This window comes from Arachis ipaensis, chromosome B4, assembly GCF_059453495.1.
Source record: "Arachis ipaensis isolate K30076 ecotype BB chromosome B4, ASM5945349v1, whole genome shotgun sequence".
In the NCBI taxonomy this organism is placed as follows: domain Eukaryota; kingdom Viridiplantae; phylum Streptophyta; class Magnoliopsida; order Fabales; family Fabaceae; genus Arachis; species Arachis ipaensis.
In genome coordinates this window covers 11,749,282-11,766,103 of record NC_142439.1, presented here as the reverse complement: position 1 = coordinate 11,766,103, position 16,822 = coordinate 11,749,282, and the positions used below count along the sequence as shown (strand labels likewise).

At 28.6% G+C, this 16,822-nt stretch overlaps 1 protein-coding gene and 1 pseudogene across 1 annotated transcript; both read right to left on the bottom strand.

Moving 5' to 3' along the window:
• Window positions 1–795: 795 nt before the first annotated feature.
• LOC107638963 (wall-associated receptor kinase-like 22) lies at window positions 796–6,821 on the bottom strand. Its single transcript, XM_016342361.3, has 3 exons — window positions 5,692–6,821; window positions 5,398–5,445; window positions 796–2,198 (listed from the first exon to the last, which is right to left on the bottom strand). Exons 1-3 carry the CDS (start codon window positions 6,572–6,574, stop codon window positions 1,015–1,017), a joined length of 2,115 nt encoding a protein of 704 aa, XP_016197847.1. The 5' UTR covers window positions 6,575–6,821; the 3' UTR covers window positions 796–1,014.
• A 1,896-nt stretch (window positions 6,822–8,717) lies between these two features.
• Window positions 8,718–15,888, bottom strand: LOC107636103 (uncharacterized; annotated as a pseudogene).
• Between the last annotated feature and the right edge of the window lie 934 nt (window positions 15,889–16,822).

Here is a 16,822-nt window from a genome sequence, read left to right as displayed (position 1 = left end):
AAAAGATTTATAAAATCAAACTACTTTTACAAAAAAGTCGTAAGTTGACAAAAGTTTCTGACTAAGAAGACCAAGATATCTGCAGATAAAAAATTAAATAATAAGATTTTTAGTTATTATTTTTATATGAAAAAAGTCTAATTTTTTATTAATAATTAATTTTAACATTCGTTATCTAAAATTTAAAATAATTTAATGTGTATACTTTTACATTTAAAATATTTTAATTGTAAAAAAATAGCGAATGACATATTTTGATTTGTCAAATTACTAATATAAAATATAATTATATATAGAGTAAAAATAGTAGAGAGAAATATAAAAATGGAGAGAGGTAGAAAAGAGAATTTAGGAAAGGAGTTTATTAATTTTGAAAAAAAAAATTCTCAAGGACCTATTTGTCCTTCGAACTTTATTTGTAAAATGACGTCAAGGACTTATTTGTCCTTCGAACTTTATTTCCCTTCCAACGTGGCACTGTAACGGACACCTGGACACCGTTTCAGCCACGTCAGCCAGTTCCGTTTGGTGTATGAGAGGCAAATAGACGGAAGGACTAAATTGTCCTCCGTTTGTTAAAGTCGGTGACTTTTTTGTATTTAAATTTTGTCAAGGATGTATTTGTCAAAAGTTTAAAAAGTCAGAACCTATCTGTGTTTTTCCCTATTTTTAAATTACCACATGAAAGTATTCATTTCTTTGCTTAAATTTGGGTCAAGTCAATGAAATGCAATAAAAAAAAAGCGCATTCTATATTGAGCGAGTCCTTAACTAATATATATTATAGATAACTTATTTTGTGTTAAGTTACTCAACAAATCTTGTTCCTCTTTATTATAGTTATGTGCCATGGTTTTGTATACAAATATTAATGATTTTTCTGACACTCAAAAAGTTAGAAGGCTATTGGAGTATATATGCATGTCTCCACCCTAGAACTATTTAAATTTAGATACAACAAAACAAATTGAGAAAACAAACCAATTATTTGAAGAAAATAGGCATTATTATCTCTTACTTTGAAGTGGGTATTGTGTTGCTTAGAGTTGAATTTGAACCTATATCAGAAACAGAAGATGCAGCCCAAGATTGATATTCTTCAATTCCAGCAAACTCTGTTTCTTCAATGTTTTGTTGTGTGCTAGGCTTCATTTCCAATTTCAAGATCCTATATAGTTCACTTGCCACTTCTTTCATACTAGGTCTTTTTTTCCCATTTAACTCCAAGCACCTATATGCAAGATTAGCAACTGCAATTATATGCTCCTTTTCCCCCTCTTTTGTCACCCTTTCGTCAATGATATCAAATACACGATTTTCCTCCATAGAACAAACAAAATAATGAGACAAATTTTTGGCTTCTTCCGTTCTCGATGATGATATTGGTTTTTGTCCGGTTAGAAGCTCGACAAGAACTACTCCGAAACTATACACATCACTTTTCTCTGTTAATTGACTTGTATGAAAGTATTCGGGATCTAAATAGCCAAAGGTTCCTTGAACTGCGGTTGTGAGGTGAGTATCTTCAAGAGAAATCATTTTAGATGCTCCAAAATCAGCTACTTTTGCTCTGTACTTTCCATCCAACAAAATATTTGTTGATTTCACATCTCTATGATAAATGGGTTGAGAAGCAGCAGAGTGTAAGTAAAATATAGCTTCTGCAACTTCAGTGGCAATTCTCAAACGCATTTCCCATGTCATTGGTAAGTCTTCATTTTGGTCATGCAAATATTGGAAAAGATTACCATTAGGAATGAATTCATAAACAAGCAGAGGAATTTCTGTCTCCAAACAACACCCTAACAACTTAACCACATTTCTATGGTTAATTTGTGAAAGAATGACGAATTCGTTGATGAATTCTTCAACATTTCCCTCAACTTTGAACTTTTTAACTGCTACAATTTGGCCATCAACAAGCATGCCCTTGTAGACAGTACCTTGGCCTCCTTTTCCAAGTACTCTGTTAACATTAAAGCTGTCTGTGGCTTTCTCCAAATCCTTCAGGCTCAAGTGTTTAACTTTTTCAACACTAACTTCACCCGTGGACAATCTCTGTTGTAGCAACAATCCTCCATTTTGTTTGAAGTTTTTTTCTTTGCGTTTCTTTGCTACTCTTTTTCTTACAACTTTATGCAACCACCACGAACGAAGGAGTAATATGATGGATCCTACGACGCTTGCCAAAATTGTTGCTACACATTTGGCACATCAAAAATAGAAAGAGATGTTACTTTTAACGGTAATATTTGCTAACTAAAAAAATTGGTGAATTCTACCCAACCCCTTCTAAAATAACATGTAAGTTACCCTTCATGATGTGTCACATTTTAATTGGTCATTACTTAACTATAGTTGGATTATTTTGTAATTTATTATTTGAGATGGGTAATTGTATAATTTCTTAAAATATTAAAATTCTATCCCATTAATTGAAGCACGTTCTCACGCAATCTCTTTCTACAGTGCATCATTTCTTAACGAGTCGTTGAATTTCCATGGCTTGTAACTTCTTCGTTCTTCCCAGTATAGTCAGCACCGACTTCGAATATAGTCAGCACCGACTTCATTGCTATCTCATGTCCTCTCACTCAATCTCTTTTTTTTTTTTACCATGGATCATTCCTTACCAATATAATTAATGGTTAGTTTGGTTATTAAATTTTTTTCATTAAAAATAATATATGGAATATATATTCATATGTAAAATATAATATAATATAATAAAATAAATCTATTAAGAGTACTTAAAAGTATAATTAAAATCAGGAATATACAAATATAATAATAAAATGTGTACTCTAAACAAGTAAACATATCTTTTATCATACATAAATTATTTAAAAAAAATATAAATTGTTAAAATTAATAACACAAATTTAAAATGATAAAATTCAACTTTCTTACAAGTAATTTTTATAGTATTTTTATTCTTTTAATTTTTAATTTATTAATATTTTATTATTTAATTAATGATTAAATAAATTATTTTCATGAGAAATATTTTTTGTATAATCTTAAAGAAGAGACCAATATACCAATTTAAAAATTAATGTAAAAATAATATTTTAAATAAAAAATAGTTAATATTAAAATTTTTAAATATAAAAGCAAATTATATAGATATTCAGGATATAAATATAAAATACATGTTTAAAATAAATAAAGGAGACAAAAATAATTATTTATTTCTCATAAGTACTTCTATTTTATCTGTTATATTTATTTTATGCATATATTTTATATTTATCTTTTAAATATTTATACAAATTATTTTTATATTTAAAAATTTTAATATTAAATATTTTTTATTTAAAATTTTATTTTTACTTTATTTTTTAAACTAATATATTGGTCTCTTCTATAAGATAATACAAAACATAATTTTTTATAAAAATAATTTGTTTAATCATTAATTAAATAATAAAGTACTAATAAATTGTAAATTAAAAGAATAAAAATATTATAACAAATACAGTAAAAAATTGGATTTTATTATTTTAAATTTGTATTATTAATTTTAATAATATATTTATTTTTTAAATAATTTATGTATGATAAAAAATATGTTTACTTGTTTAGAGTACAAATTTTATTATTATATTTATATATTCATGATTTTAATTATACTTTTAAGTATTTTAAATAGATTTATTTTATTATATTATATTTTAAATATGAATATATATTCCATCTTGTAATTAAATAAATATATATTTTTTTAATGAAAAAATTTAATAACCGAACTAACCATTAATGATGTTGATGTTGGTAAAGAGTGATTCATGGCAAAAAAAAAAAAAAAAAAGGGGGGGGGATTGAGTGAGAGGACAAGAGATAGCAATGAAGTCCGCGTTGGCTATACTGGGAAGAAGAGCCATAGGAATTCAACGACCCGTTAAGAAATGATGCACTGTAGAAAGAGATTGCGTGAGAACGTGCTTCAATTAATGGGATAAAATTTTAATATTTTAAGAAATTATACAATTACTCATCTCAAATAATAAATTACAAAATAACCCAACTATAGTTAAGTAATGACCAATTAAAATGTGACACATCATGAAGGATAACTTACATGTTATTTTAGAGGGGGTTGGGTAGAATTCACCAAAAAAATTTAGTTAAAATTAACACAAAATTTGTTTTATTTAATATTTATTAATTGATATAATAATTAATAAATATTAAATAAGACAAATTTTAGTTATTTTTTTTTATCTTTTTAACATTACTTTTACTTTAAATTGTCTATTACAAATGGAGTAATGTTATGTATACTAACGGACATTTTCTATCTTTATTATTAAAAGTAATTAATAAAAAAATAAAAATTTATCTTTCATACTATTAAAAAATGTACACCAGAAATATGAAAAAAAAAATACAAGTATATTTTTTATTGAGAAAATATGAAGAGCTAATGAAATATTTATACAATGTGTACAATGGAGGTTTAGGGAGTATTAGAGATATAATTATTAGTGTTATCTTTTCCCATCAGCTGAAGCTTTTGGGATGAGTAGTATCATGACATAGTATTAGTCTATTAGAGCTCTAGATCCAAAAAGTCCCTAGCATGACTCTTTTTTATTTTATAAATAATCGTTGTATATATCTATCTCAAAATATACATTAAAAATAAATAATTAAACAACATATATATTTATATATAGTAGATGATTTTTGGTATTCATATGTATAGTATTTTTGAAATAGAAAATATAAAAATTACACAAATATATTTATATTTATTATAATCATTTTATTTTTTTTAAAATATTTTTAGCAAATAACATTTTTGTATCTTTTGCTTTTAAAAAAACTTTCACCTTATTTTTACAAATAAAATATTATAATTTTTTAAGAACAATTTTGGAAAGTTCAAGACATTAACATCTTTATGAAAACTGAAGTTACAACTTACTACAATACCAAATTTATCATAAGAAAGGGTGAGAAAAAAATTAAAGAGAGACAAATTTAAAATAAAGTGTGTGTGAGAGAGAGAGAGTAAGGTGCACGGTACAGTGGAGAGAGAAAATAATGAAAAAATAAAGATTTTTTTTATAAATAGTTAGATATTTATTTAAAAAATATTATTTTATTTTTATTAAAATTTTAAGATAGGTTATATACTTTTTTTTTTCATTCTCTCCGGACAAAACCACCTTCATCATAGTAAAATTGGTCAAAAAATAAGTATATAAATAGTATGTATGTAAAAAAATTAATTAATATGAAACTTATTTGTAGATATGGTCTGTAAAACATAAAAATATAATTTAACAGTAAATTTTGCAAGAAAAATTACACCAAATAAAAGAAAAATTCAACAGTGTTAAAAAAATTAAATGACAAGTGTAGTATGGATTTACAGGAGTTCATACGTACCTAAACTTAAGTATACCGATCCGCGGTGATGAATAGTTTCACTTTCACCTAAACCAAATAACGATGATAAAGTTAAATGTTAGAAAATATAGATGCTAAATAGTTTTTTATTTTTATTAATAATATGCAGTGAATAATCTGGAATATTAGGAGATAATAATATTTTGGTGGAAAATTGAGAATTGAAAAGTATTGATTTAAATAAAAGATATAAAAATATTAATTATGTAACAATTTAACTATAAAATTGTTGATAATGTAATTAGGTTATATTAAAAAGTTTAGTTAACTAACAATTTGAAGATATCCCTTTAATAACTTCAATACAGCCTCCCGGAATGCAAGGATTGCCAACGAAACCGTCGTAGCAATTACATGTGCGACCTGAGTGACTCCGTTCCGAAGATGTGATATAACTGTTTTGGCAGTTATCAGGCAGTTCCAAACTTGAGTCCACAATCTCCCACGCAAGCACCGCGGTGAATTTTAAATTGGTTAAGTCTGCCAGCTCAGCACTCACCTTCTCCCAAACAGCTTCTTCTATAATCATCGCATAACTGCAGTCCGATTGGCTCCTATTCTTTCCTGCGAGCCTTTCAGAAGTAACGTTGAATTCTGAGAGGTACAAAGGCAACGAAGACTCACAGCAATATTTACCACTGCAATAATTGCCGGATATGCTGTGGAAGAAAATATCGTCGTTGCTGTCGCAAATCGATGCGCACGCGCCAACTTGGACGGCGTTTGAGAGTAGATATGTAACAAGGTTGCAGCCCATGGCCACGAATTTGTTTCTTTCTTGGGAGTACACAAAGGGGCTCCCTCTCAGGTGTATGTCTGGCTCAGAAATGACGAAATCGCGATGGCAGTTCAAAGTGAAGGTCGAGCTCCATATAGTAACCGTGCTGCGCAACGCATCGATGGAACTCACTTCCAGGTTTGTGGCTTTCAGGTGAGGGGTGAGAGTGGGAACGTTGTTCATGGATTTGGTCAAGCATTCTATTTCAAACCACTTACCCGCATAGCACGCGGGATCATTCATTCCAAACGGGTAAGGGATCTCAACTTCTCCACACATGGAATCACACTTCGGTGAGATTGTGATTTGTGCAGATTCCAGAGTATGTACGAAGCATAGAAATGTTAGTATGATATCAAACGCAAGTTGAAGAAACATTGCATGTGTTGTAGCAAAAGAATGCGTCCTGGAGTGATATTCCTCAGATCTTCTTGATGATGAGGGAGAATGCGCATTTCGTTTTCCTATAGTTTGGTGGATATTTATGTCACTTCGTTACGAGACATATAGACTATAGTCTATGGTATTTAATTTGCATGCCTGTCGCGTATAGAAAGAAGTTGTGATACAAATTTGTTAGGAATCCTTAGTTTTTCAACGCCTGTCTCATTACTCTCTCACTTTGCGTCTCTATTGCGGCGAAGTTTCTTGCATGGAAATTCAAACTCCCTAACCCTTTCTTCTTTTGTAATAAGGACTTGAGAATGAAGAAAAGTAAAATAAAAATGATAAATGAGAATGATTCAGACATTGAGTATGTATCGTTTTAATAATGGTTTATTGGTGTATTCTCATTTGAAAAATTATAATATGTTTGGAGAAATTAGTTAAAAAGTAATTTTAAAGTAATAGAATTTTGTAGTTATGAGGCAGATCCAAGCTGCTTCTTCCGCAATCACCGCAAAGCTACACTTATGACTCGTGCTCTTTTTGAGGCTTTGAGGTTGCCGTTCCAGTTAGTTATGTTGCATTGTATTTCGAAACCCTTCCCTGCATGGCATGTGGGATCATTCATTCCAAACGGGTAAGGGGTCGATACGGATCCGCACGTTGAATTACAGTGTGGTGAAATTGTGATTGGCGCTGCAGATTCCGCAGGAGTATGTATGAAACATATTAATATCATGATATGAAATGCAACTTGCAACAACATTATTGTGTTATTTACTTATTTCTCCTTCTCTTTCGCTTTCTGAGGCAGAGGTGCATTTAGTTTCTATCTTATCTTCGTCGATTTTTCTTATATTTGTTTCGTGCAACACCCGGTCTTTGAGGTTTTAGAAAACTGGTCAATGTTGCAAAAAGTTGTGTTACGGCGAATGGGTTTGGAAATGATTTGTTGTTGGATTATTATTGGTTATTATTTTCAACACGCTCGCTCACTTCAACCTTCAAAGTTTGAATTATCATTCCATTTATATACAAAGGAATACTTAGATGATGACATTTTTATATAAAAATTTAAATATCATTATAAATTTTTATATAGTTAATTAAATATACTTAGTTAATTATATCAATTCATCTAATAGTTTAAAATGCTATTTTTATATGAAAATGTTATTATAAAAATATTCACTTATATATAATAGGGCCCTCCAAATTTTTTTTTTTTGACAATCTCTAAATTTATTGATTGTGTCTAAGTTTCAGAGTGGGCCGAGTATGTTGAGTGGTCCACTTCTATATATGGTGCTATTGAGAAAATTTGGCTATTAATCTTATCCATATATGGTCCACTTTTATATATTTGAAAATTACGGTGAACAATAAAAAATATTTTACCAAAAAAAAAAAAAAATCGACTATTACACCAAATCCTGTGTCAATATGGCTAATTAATTATAAAACAACTATAATGAAGAATATATTATTTAACAACTTAATTCCAGGTTGATACAGCCAAAAGGCATTATGCGGAAATTTATTTTACATGAAAGAGATACAAATACAACTGAATAAATATACAACTGTAATTTTTTTTAGGAGCCAGTTTAATAAAAACACTAAAATTTTTTTTTTAAAGATGTTTATACATGTCATGTTATTATTGGACATCTTTATTAAATCGATTAATAATTTATTTTTTAATAAATCAGAATAAAATCGATATATTATAGCAACAATAATAAACACAAATATCTGTATTTTAATTATTAGACTCGGTTTAATCCAATCGAATTAAATAATCTAAACCGAATATCTTTAAATTTTTTTATAAAAAGATAAATTTATCTCTAACTTTTTATTTTGTGGACATTTAAATTCCTAAAAATTTAAAAATACAATTAGATCCCTAAAAAAATTGGGTTTATTGTTATTGTTATAAAAGAAAATCAGTTTTATTCTAAGTTATTAAGAAATTAAAAAATAACCGATTCATTAATACGTTCAATAATGCCCCACTTAAGCGTATTTACAAAAAGACCGAGTTGGTTCTTCCATCAAATACACAGAAATACAATTATCTTGAGTTCATATCTCCAACTAATAACTTATGTTACATAAATATGAACAGCAACTTAAGAAAATTTACCAATTACTGGGTAAGAATATGCATAACCTCTGACTCTGAGGTGTGTGTTATGTTGCTTGGACATATATCAGGAGCAGAATCTGCAAACCATGGATGGTGATATTCAATTGCGGGATGCTTAATTTCTTCATGATGATTTTGTTGTGCATTATTAGACTTCCTCTCCAATTTCCAGATTTCATCCAATTCTCTTGTGACTTCTTTCATAGTTGGCCTACTTTTCCCATTGAGCTCTAAGCATCTATATGCAAGATTCGCAACAGCAATTATGTGCTCTTTCTCCCCTTCTTTTATCACCCTATCATCGATTATGTCAAACATACGATCTTTCTCCATGAAAAGAACAAAATAGGAAGCCAAACTTTTCGCTTCGTTAGATCCTAAGAAGGATAACGGTTTTTGTCCTGTTAATAGTTCAAGAAGAACGACTCCAAAACTATAAACATCACTCTTTTCTGTCAATTGGCTAGTATGGAAGTATTCAGGATCCAAATATCCGAAAGTCCCTTGAACTACTGTGGTGATATGAGTATCTTCGATAGAGATCATTCTAGAAGCTCCAAAGTCAGCTACTTTTGCTCTGTACTTTCCATCCAACAAAATATTTGTTGACTTCACGTCTCTGTGATAGATTGGTTGAGAAGCAGCTGAATGTAAGTAAAACAAAGCTCCTGCAATCTCAGATGCAATTCTCAAACGCATATATCCCAAGTCATTGGCAAGTCCTCATTTTGGCCATGCAAATATTCATAAAGATTGCCATTAAGGTAAAGTGTTTAACTTTGTCAACATTAACTTCCCCGAAGATATCCTTTTTTAATTCTAGCAGGACACCTCCGTTCTTTCTGTAGTTTTTTCCCATGCGGTTCTTTACTATTCTTCTCCTTACAACTTCATAAACCGGCCATGAAACACAGAGTAGTAAAATGACAGATCCAACACTCGAGAAAACACCTAACAAATTTGGCACATTAGTATATAAGATATTACGTACTTTGTCCGACTCAACAAAAGAAAAAAAAGAAACAAGTTGCATGCGCCAGTAATTTTTACTCAATACTTAGCTAACAAAAATGTTTTTTTTTTTAATTTTAGATATTAAATACTAAATTTTAAATTATAAAGTTTAATAATACAAAATCAAATATTAATCTAAAATATTAAATAATGTTAATAAAAAATACTGACTCCAGCATTTCTCAAGTGAACATATACATGGATACTACCTGTGGATTCCTTGGTTATTAGTAGTATATTTAATTTATAAATTAATATATGTACAGGTGCGAATAAAAAGAATAGGTAAGTGACAGCCGCGGTAAACAAAATCAAAAGAATATATTTAAATGGTTAAATCTAATATTAATGATTAAAAATATTATATATACAAAAAAATAGTTACAAAATTAATCATTATGTATTATGTATATTTAATTTATATATACTCATTTATATAATTTTTCAACTAAATAATCGAGCAACAGATAATCAAACTTAGCATAGTAGAATAATTAAACCTGTTGTAATAGAATAATAATTTTTTTATAGTGGAAAATAAGAATTTTTTAAGAAATATCAAATGCATATTTTTATACAATGATTATTTGGTGGATACTATACAAAACATGATTGTAATAATAAATATGAGTATTTTTTATTACAACATAATATGTCTTATTTTAATTATACATATAACTAAGATCATGTTAGTTTGGAAACATTTTTAAATTTTTTTACTTAATTTCTCTTCTTTTTTTTTTTTGGTCATCTCTCGTTCAACTAATAAAATTATTATAGAAAAATAATACAAATAAAATTACAAAATTATAAAAAATTGTTATTTACTTAGAACATATATATTTAATTAGTGGATTTTTTTTTTCTTGAGTTAACTATTTGTTGGTTACAAAGTATATCAGTGACCACTAATGCCTATGTTAACTTATTAGTATACTAATAAGTTAGCCTTTAAATTTTAAAGACTAACTTATTAGTATATTAATTATTGATGTGGCCCAAATTCATTTTTTTATATTTTTTTTTTAATCAAAGGTAAGGTAATTTTATTTCCAAAACAAATAAAATCAACCGTCCATATTTAGACTAAGCAAAGGGCAGAATTTGATCTTAGTTAAGATAAGATTGTTAACATGTTACACGCTAAAACTAAAAAGTTATGAGTTTAATTTTTGAAATTAACAATTCTTTTTATAAATTGTAAAGTAGAAGTAGTTGTAGCATATATTATATGAAATTTAGATTTTTAAAAATAAAAAAAGTTGATAAAATAATAAAATAAATATTTAATTACAGTTAAATTTATAATTTTTTAAAATATTATTTTATTATTTTAATTAAGAATTATTAATTATTTATTTTATTATATTACCAACTTTTTTATTTTTAGAGAATCTCGATTCTATAATATCTTCAATAATATTAGGAGAAATAGTAAGGATTAGTATTTTTTTATTAATATTATTAGTTAATATTTTGAATTAATATCTTATTTTTATACAGTTAAAATTTTAAAATTATTAATATTTAAAGTTGGTCAAATATTAAAAAAATAATAAATTTTATTTATCATATATGATTGCTCTAATATTAATAAGTACCTACCTATGATAACTTTTTTTGACCCATCTTCTTCGTGGTATCCATCTGAAACGTAAATGATGAAGTTAAATACATCAATAAAAAATATAACTACTAAAATTTATTATTAATCTAAAATATAGGTTAGAATACAAAATATATATTAAAATAATTAAATATATATAAATACATAAAAAAAAATATAAATAGACCATTTAAATCAGTCAATTTTTTAAATAATTTCAATTAATAAATATTAATTTTATTTTTTTAAATTAAGATTTCATTAATCAATAATTAATCCAAATTTAAAAATCAAGATTCATAATCGTGCCTCCATCATTACTACCTGACCGAGCCCTTCTCCCTTCTTTTAAACGTAAACCCGAGCACCCTTCTTCTAAATGTGAAAGGATTCATAACCGCGCCTGTATCATTTTATATTCACTATCCATAATTTTGGTGAAACTATTGAGCAGTCCTCCACCCCCAAACGTAAACCCAAACATTCTTCCCCAGACGCGAACCACAACAAAATTCAGACTGCTCGACTGTATATGCCACCTCAACCTGTCCCAAACACCTGCCATGACGCAACTGGAAGTAGATCCCGACACAATCCGTTAAAAGACACATCTATGAGACATCCAACAGGAGACACCTTCATTAGAATACATGACTCACACACAAACTCATTAACAAAACACACCTATATTAGAAGACAATTCCATAGAAGTTACATTCAACAAACACATCCAAAAAAGACACCTCCATTAAAAGACATGACTCACACAAGACACATTTAAAAAAGACACTCCCAATCAGGACGGACCTAGAGGGGGCGAGTAGTGGCCTCGACCCCCCAAAATTTTAAGAACCTATATTTATTTATGAGATATATGTTTAAAAAATAAAAAATATTATGTAATTTAATAGTTTTATATGTATTATTTTTTATTATGTGATGAATTTATGTCTTAATTGTTTAATTTACTAATGTTTTTTACTTAACTAATTTAATACCATACTCTCAAGTTTTTGTACCTTTTAAATTAGTTTTTATATAATAATCTCTATATTTATTTTTAAAAAATTATTTATTTTTTATATTAATATATTTAACATTTATATTATTATATTAATAATGACTTACGTATTTATATTTTGGCAATCACATTATATACTTTAGATATTATTTTCTTGTAAAAATTACTCATTTTTCTTTTAAATTTACGTTGTTAAAAGAAAAATTTTTATAAAAATATCTTATATCTTGTATTCTATAAGGGTACTGTATTTTTCAAATAATTAATAATTTATAATTTATTTTTAAATTTTTTAAAATTTTTGAAAGAAATAATTTTAATTAATAAGATATGTGATAATTTTTAAATAAACACGTTATAAATTATTGGTATTTATAATTTTATAATGCACTATTGATATTGTTATATTTTTTATGTAATTATCATATTAAAAATAAAATTGTGAAAAAATTATAATTGTATATATATATTGATAAATCTTTTAAAAAACAAACTCTAATAACTATATGCTAATTATTTTTATAAAATAAAAAAAAATTATATAAAATTTGGCCCCTCCATAATAAAATTTCTGGATCCGTCCCTGCTCCCAGTATATTTACGGGCAACTTCACGGCGCGACACGGAGTAATCCGAGATGGCGTGCATGAAGGCAAAGCACGGGAGGTGCAGTCGCGTTGTCCAGTGGAGAGGGGGATGCAACTTCAATGGAGCTGCGACGGAGACCTGCAGCAGTAGTCGCACAACTGGATGACCTTCCGAGTCTCGCGGTTGTTCGCAGACAGAACGGCAGGCGGCGCTGACTGGGGTTGATGCCGACGACGGTGACTTGCGGTTGCTCGCGGATGGCATGGGGGACGGCGCTGACTGGAGTTGATGCTGGAGAAGAAAACACGAAGAAAGAGGGTTGGGAGGCGTTGCCATTGGGGTTTATGGGATGAGCCTCAATTGCAACAGTGAAAGTTAGGGTTAACTAAGTTTAGTATAAATAATTGGAGTTAATTTGAATTACTATGGTTAATTGGAGATGTAGTTCTTTTAATAAAATGAATTTTGGAGTCCAGTCCAATAAAAATTGATAGGAGTTGGTTGGACCCTTTTAATTAGGTGACGTTTCTGGTGAATGAAGAGAACTCATGATTAAGATGGCTAAAGTGAAAGATCCAACCTGTGAATGACACATGGCCTAAATGGATAGAAGACTAACTCTATTGACTCTGTTGACACAGTGACTTCGCTAAGTCTTCAGTTACCAACTGAAATGGTAATGGTATATATGTCTATTTTTAAATATTTATAAAAATATTTTATTGTATCTATTGACATAATATTTTTTGAAACAATAAATTTCAGCTAAAATAAATTAAAAAAAAAACAAAAATCAAGACTACGAGTCCTAAGTTGTTTAATAATAAAAATGTTAATTATGAATAAAATTGACTCAACAAGTAAATTAAAAAATTTAAAATAACAAATAATTAAATTATCCAAATTAATAAATTATAAATAAATGTTTTTAACTAATATTAATTTAAATAAAATTAAATTTCTTAAATCGATACAAAATGATTTTTTTTTTTTTTGCAAAATCTTCATTTTATAGTAGGTTTTATTAAAAAAAAAGTCATAAATGTATAAAATTTTTTAGACTAAAGATAAAATAATTAGCAATAAAAATTAATAAATTAAAATATAAATCTTTAAAAAAAATTATTAAAATAATTATACAAATTATAAAAAAAAATTTTAACTCGTAAAATTTGAATGATTCGTACAAGTGTTACTAATAACACACGTTTTCACATTATTTTGATAAAAACATCAACTATCTAAAAAAAATTTAATTTTGATATGTACGGCAAGTGTCAAGCAATTTTACACGTATATCTAATTACGTGCCACATTATTAAAAGTAATTATTGTTTTTATTGACGGCGACAATGATCATTCAAAGAATAGATGTAATTGTACGACGGTGTAAAATTTTATATACTGTCAATGTAAAACCGTTTTACATGTGCATCCAATCACATAATATTATATTAGTAAAAATAACTATCAAATTAACTGTGTAAATAATCATCCAAAAAATGAATGTAATAACAGAACTGTGTAAAACACTTTACACCGTACATCAAAATTAAATTCAAAATTTAAAATAAAAAAATTCACCTGACCCAAAGAAAAAAAAATCTCTCAAACGCCCCAAGGTAAATCACACGGGCACACTACAATAATTCTCTGAGTTTGACTAAAATTTCATACACTCATTAAATATATTGACCATCCCATAAGTATCATATGACTATTAAACGGTCAAATATAAGTCATTCTTAACCACCTATCTCCATGCCACCGTAAATTTATTTACAAGAAAAATTAAACGCTTGAAAGAGGGTCATAGAAAAACACCTAGTGAATTAAACATGAGTACCTATACTTTTCCATACCTTTTTAATGGTTTACTCTTGCTAATTCTAATCACTGGCAAAATATTGATTATCGGGGAAAAAGGAAGCATACCGTCGACGTGGCTGCAGCCTCCTTCAATGTAGGGATTGCCATCGGAGTATCCGCGGCAGTAACATCTCCGACCTGAGTGATTGTTCTTTGCAGATGTAATGTTAGTGTTGACACAGTAACCTGAGCAAGGGAGTGTTATGGATGAGTTATGAATCTCCCATTCAAGCACCACCCCAACTTTCTTCAAAACCCGAAGATCTGTCATCACCGGAGAGACTTCGGGGAGGAATCAAGCGAGAGAACATAAGATGAGAAGACACCACATCCAACTCAAAACCTTAAGGTGTCAAGTTAATGGGTCTCTCATCTTATAAACTCCTCACTCTTCCATGCTTTCTTTGATGTGGGACTAACTTCAACACTCCTCACACTTGCAACACTAACAGTGACGTTAAATTCCGAGAGATACAAAGGCAAGGAGGTCACACAGCAGTATTGACCGTTGCAATTTCTGATCTCAGTGTCGTCCACGACGTCCTCGTTGTCGTCGCAAACTGAAACGCAACCGTTAACTTGCGTGCCGTTGGACACCAAGAAAGAGATTTTATTGCATCCAACTGACATAAACTTGTTGCTTTCCTGCGAATACACGAAGGGGCTTCCTCTCAGGTTAACCACTTCTTGCTCAGTATTCGTGGCGTTGTGTTGGAGTTTGCAGTTCCAACGGTGAATTGGATGCATGATTTCAATGGTGCCTTCTGATACATCAATTGATGAGACCTCCACCCCTACAGATTTCAGGTAAGGTGTATGCTTTCGGCATTCTATTTCGAACCACTGGTCTGCATAGCAATACGGTTCATTCATTACAAATGGAAAAGGGATTTCAACATTTCCACATGTGGAATTGCAGTTAGGATGTGCTATACTAGTATTTGTATCTTCGTACTGTGCAGATGCCGGAATATGTGTAGAACCCAGTATTAACAAGACATGAAAGGCAAATTCTAGAACCATTATTGTGGCTTAAAGGTCGTTGTGTGAGTTATTACTTGGTTTGTTGGCCTTTGAGACTTGGACTATATACATCGAGGGTATTTAACATGACAAGGCAGACTTTGACCCGTGGAGATTGGAGTCCACTCTCCACCTTAATTGTTGCTGCTTGCATTGCTAGCCAGAAAGTTGAGAGCATTCTTGTTGATTCTCTTAGTTGAAGAATAGTGGTAAATCACTAACTTTACACGTTAAGCTATGCTACTTATATATACATCAAAATTACTTATCTTCCAAGAAAAATTGCATAAATAACTAATTAACTTTCAGCTTGTAACTAACTTGCTACTAGTTGTATCAATTGCATAACTAACTTTGAACTTTCTAATTTAAATTTGCATATGTAAACCGGATTTGCATTTCAATTTCATCTGGTTGAGCATTTATGTCATATTACATGATAGAGAAACAAATTAAAATCGAAGTTGCGTATAAGAACGCATTTAGTTAAGGACTTTGCTAACTTGTGCCTTAACAGACAAAACAGAGATTAAATATACGAAGACTACTCTAATAAAAACACTAAAAATATTAAAAGATTTACATGTGTCATATTATTATTGGATATTTTTATTAAATTGATTAATAATTTATTTTTTAATAAATAAGAACAAAATCGATTTATTATAGTAACAATAATAAATTCAATTGTCGGCATTATAATTATTAGACTCAATTTAATCTGATCGAATTATATAATCTAAATCGAATATCTTTAAATTTTTTGATAAAAAGACAAATATATCCCTGACTTTTTGTTTTGCGAACATTTAAATCCCTAAAAAATTAAAAATATAATTAAATTTCTAAAAAAATAGATTTATTGTTATTGTTATAAAAAAATCGATTTTATTCTAATTTGTTAAAAAATTCAAAAATAACCGGTTCATTAATACTACAAATAATAATGCGATACGTAAACGTCTT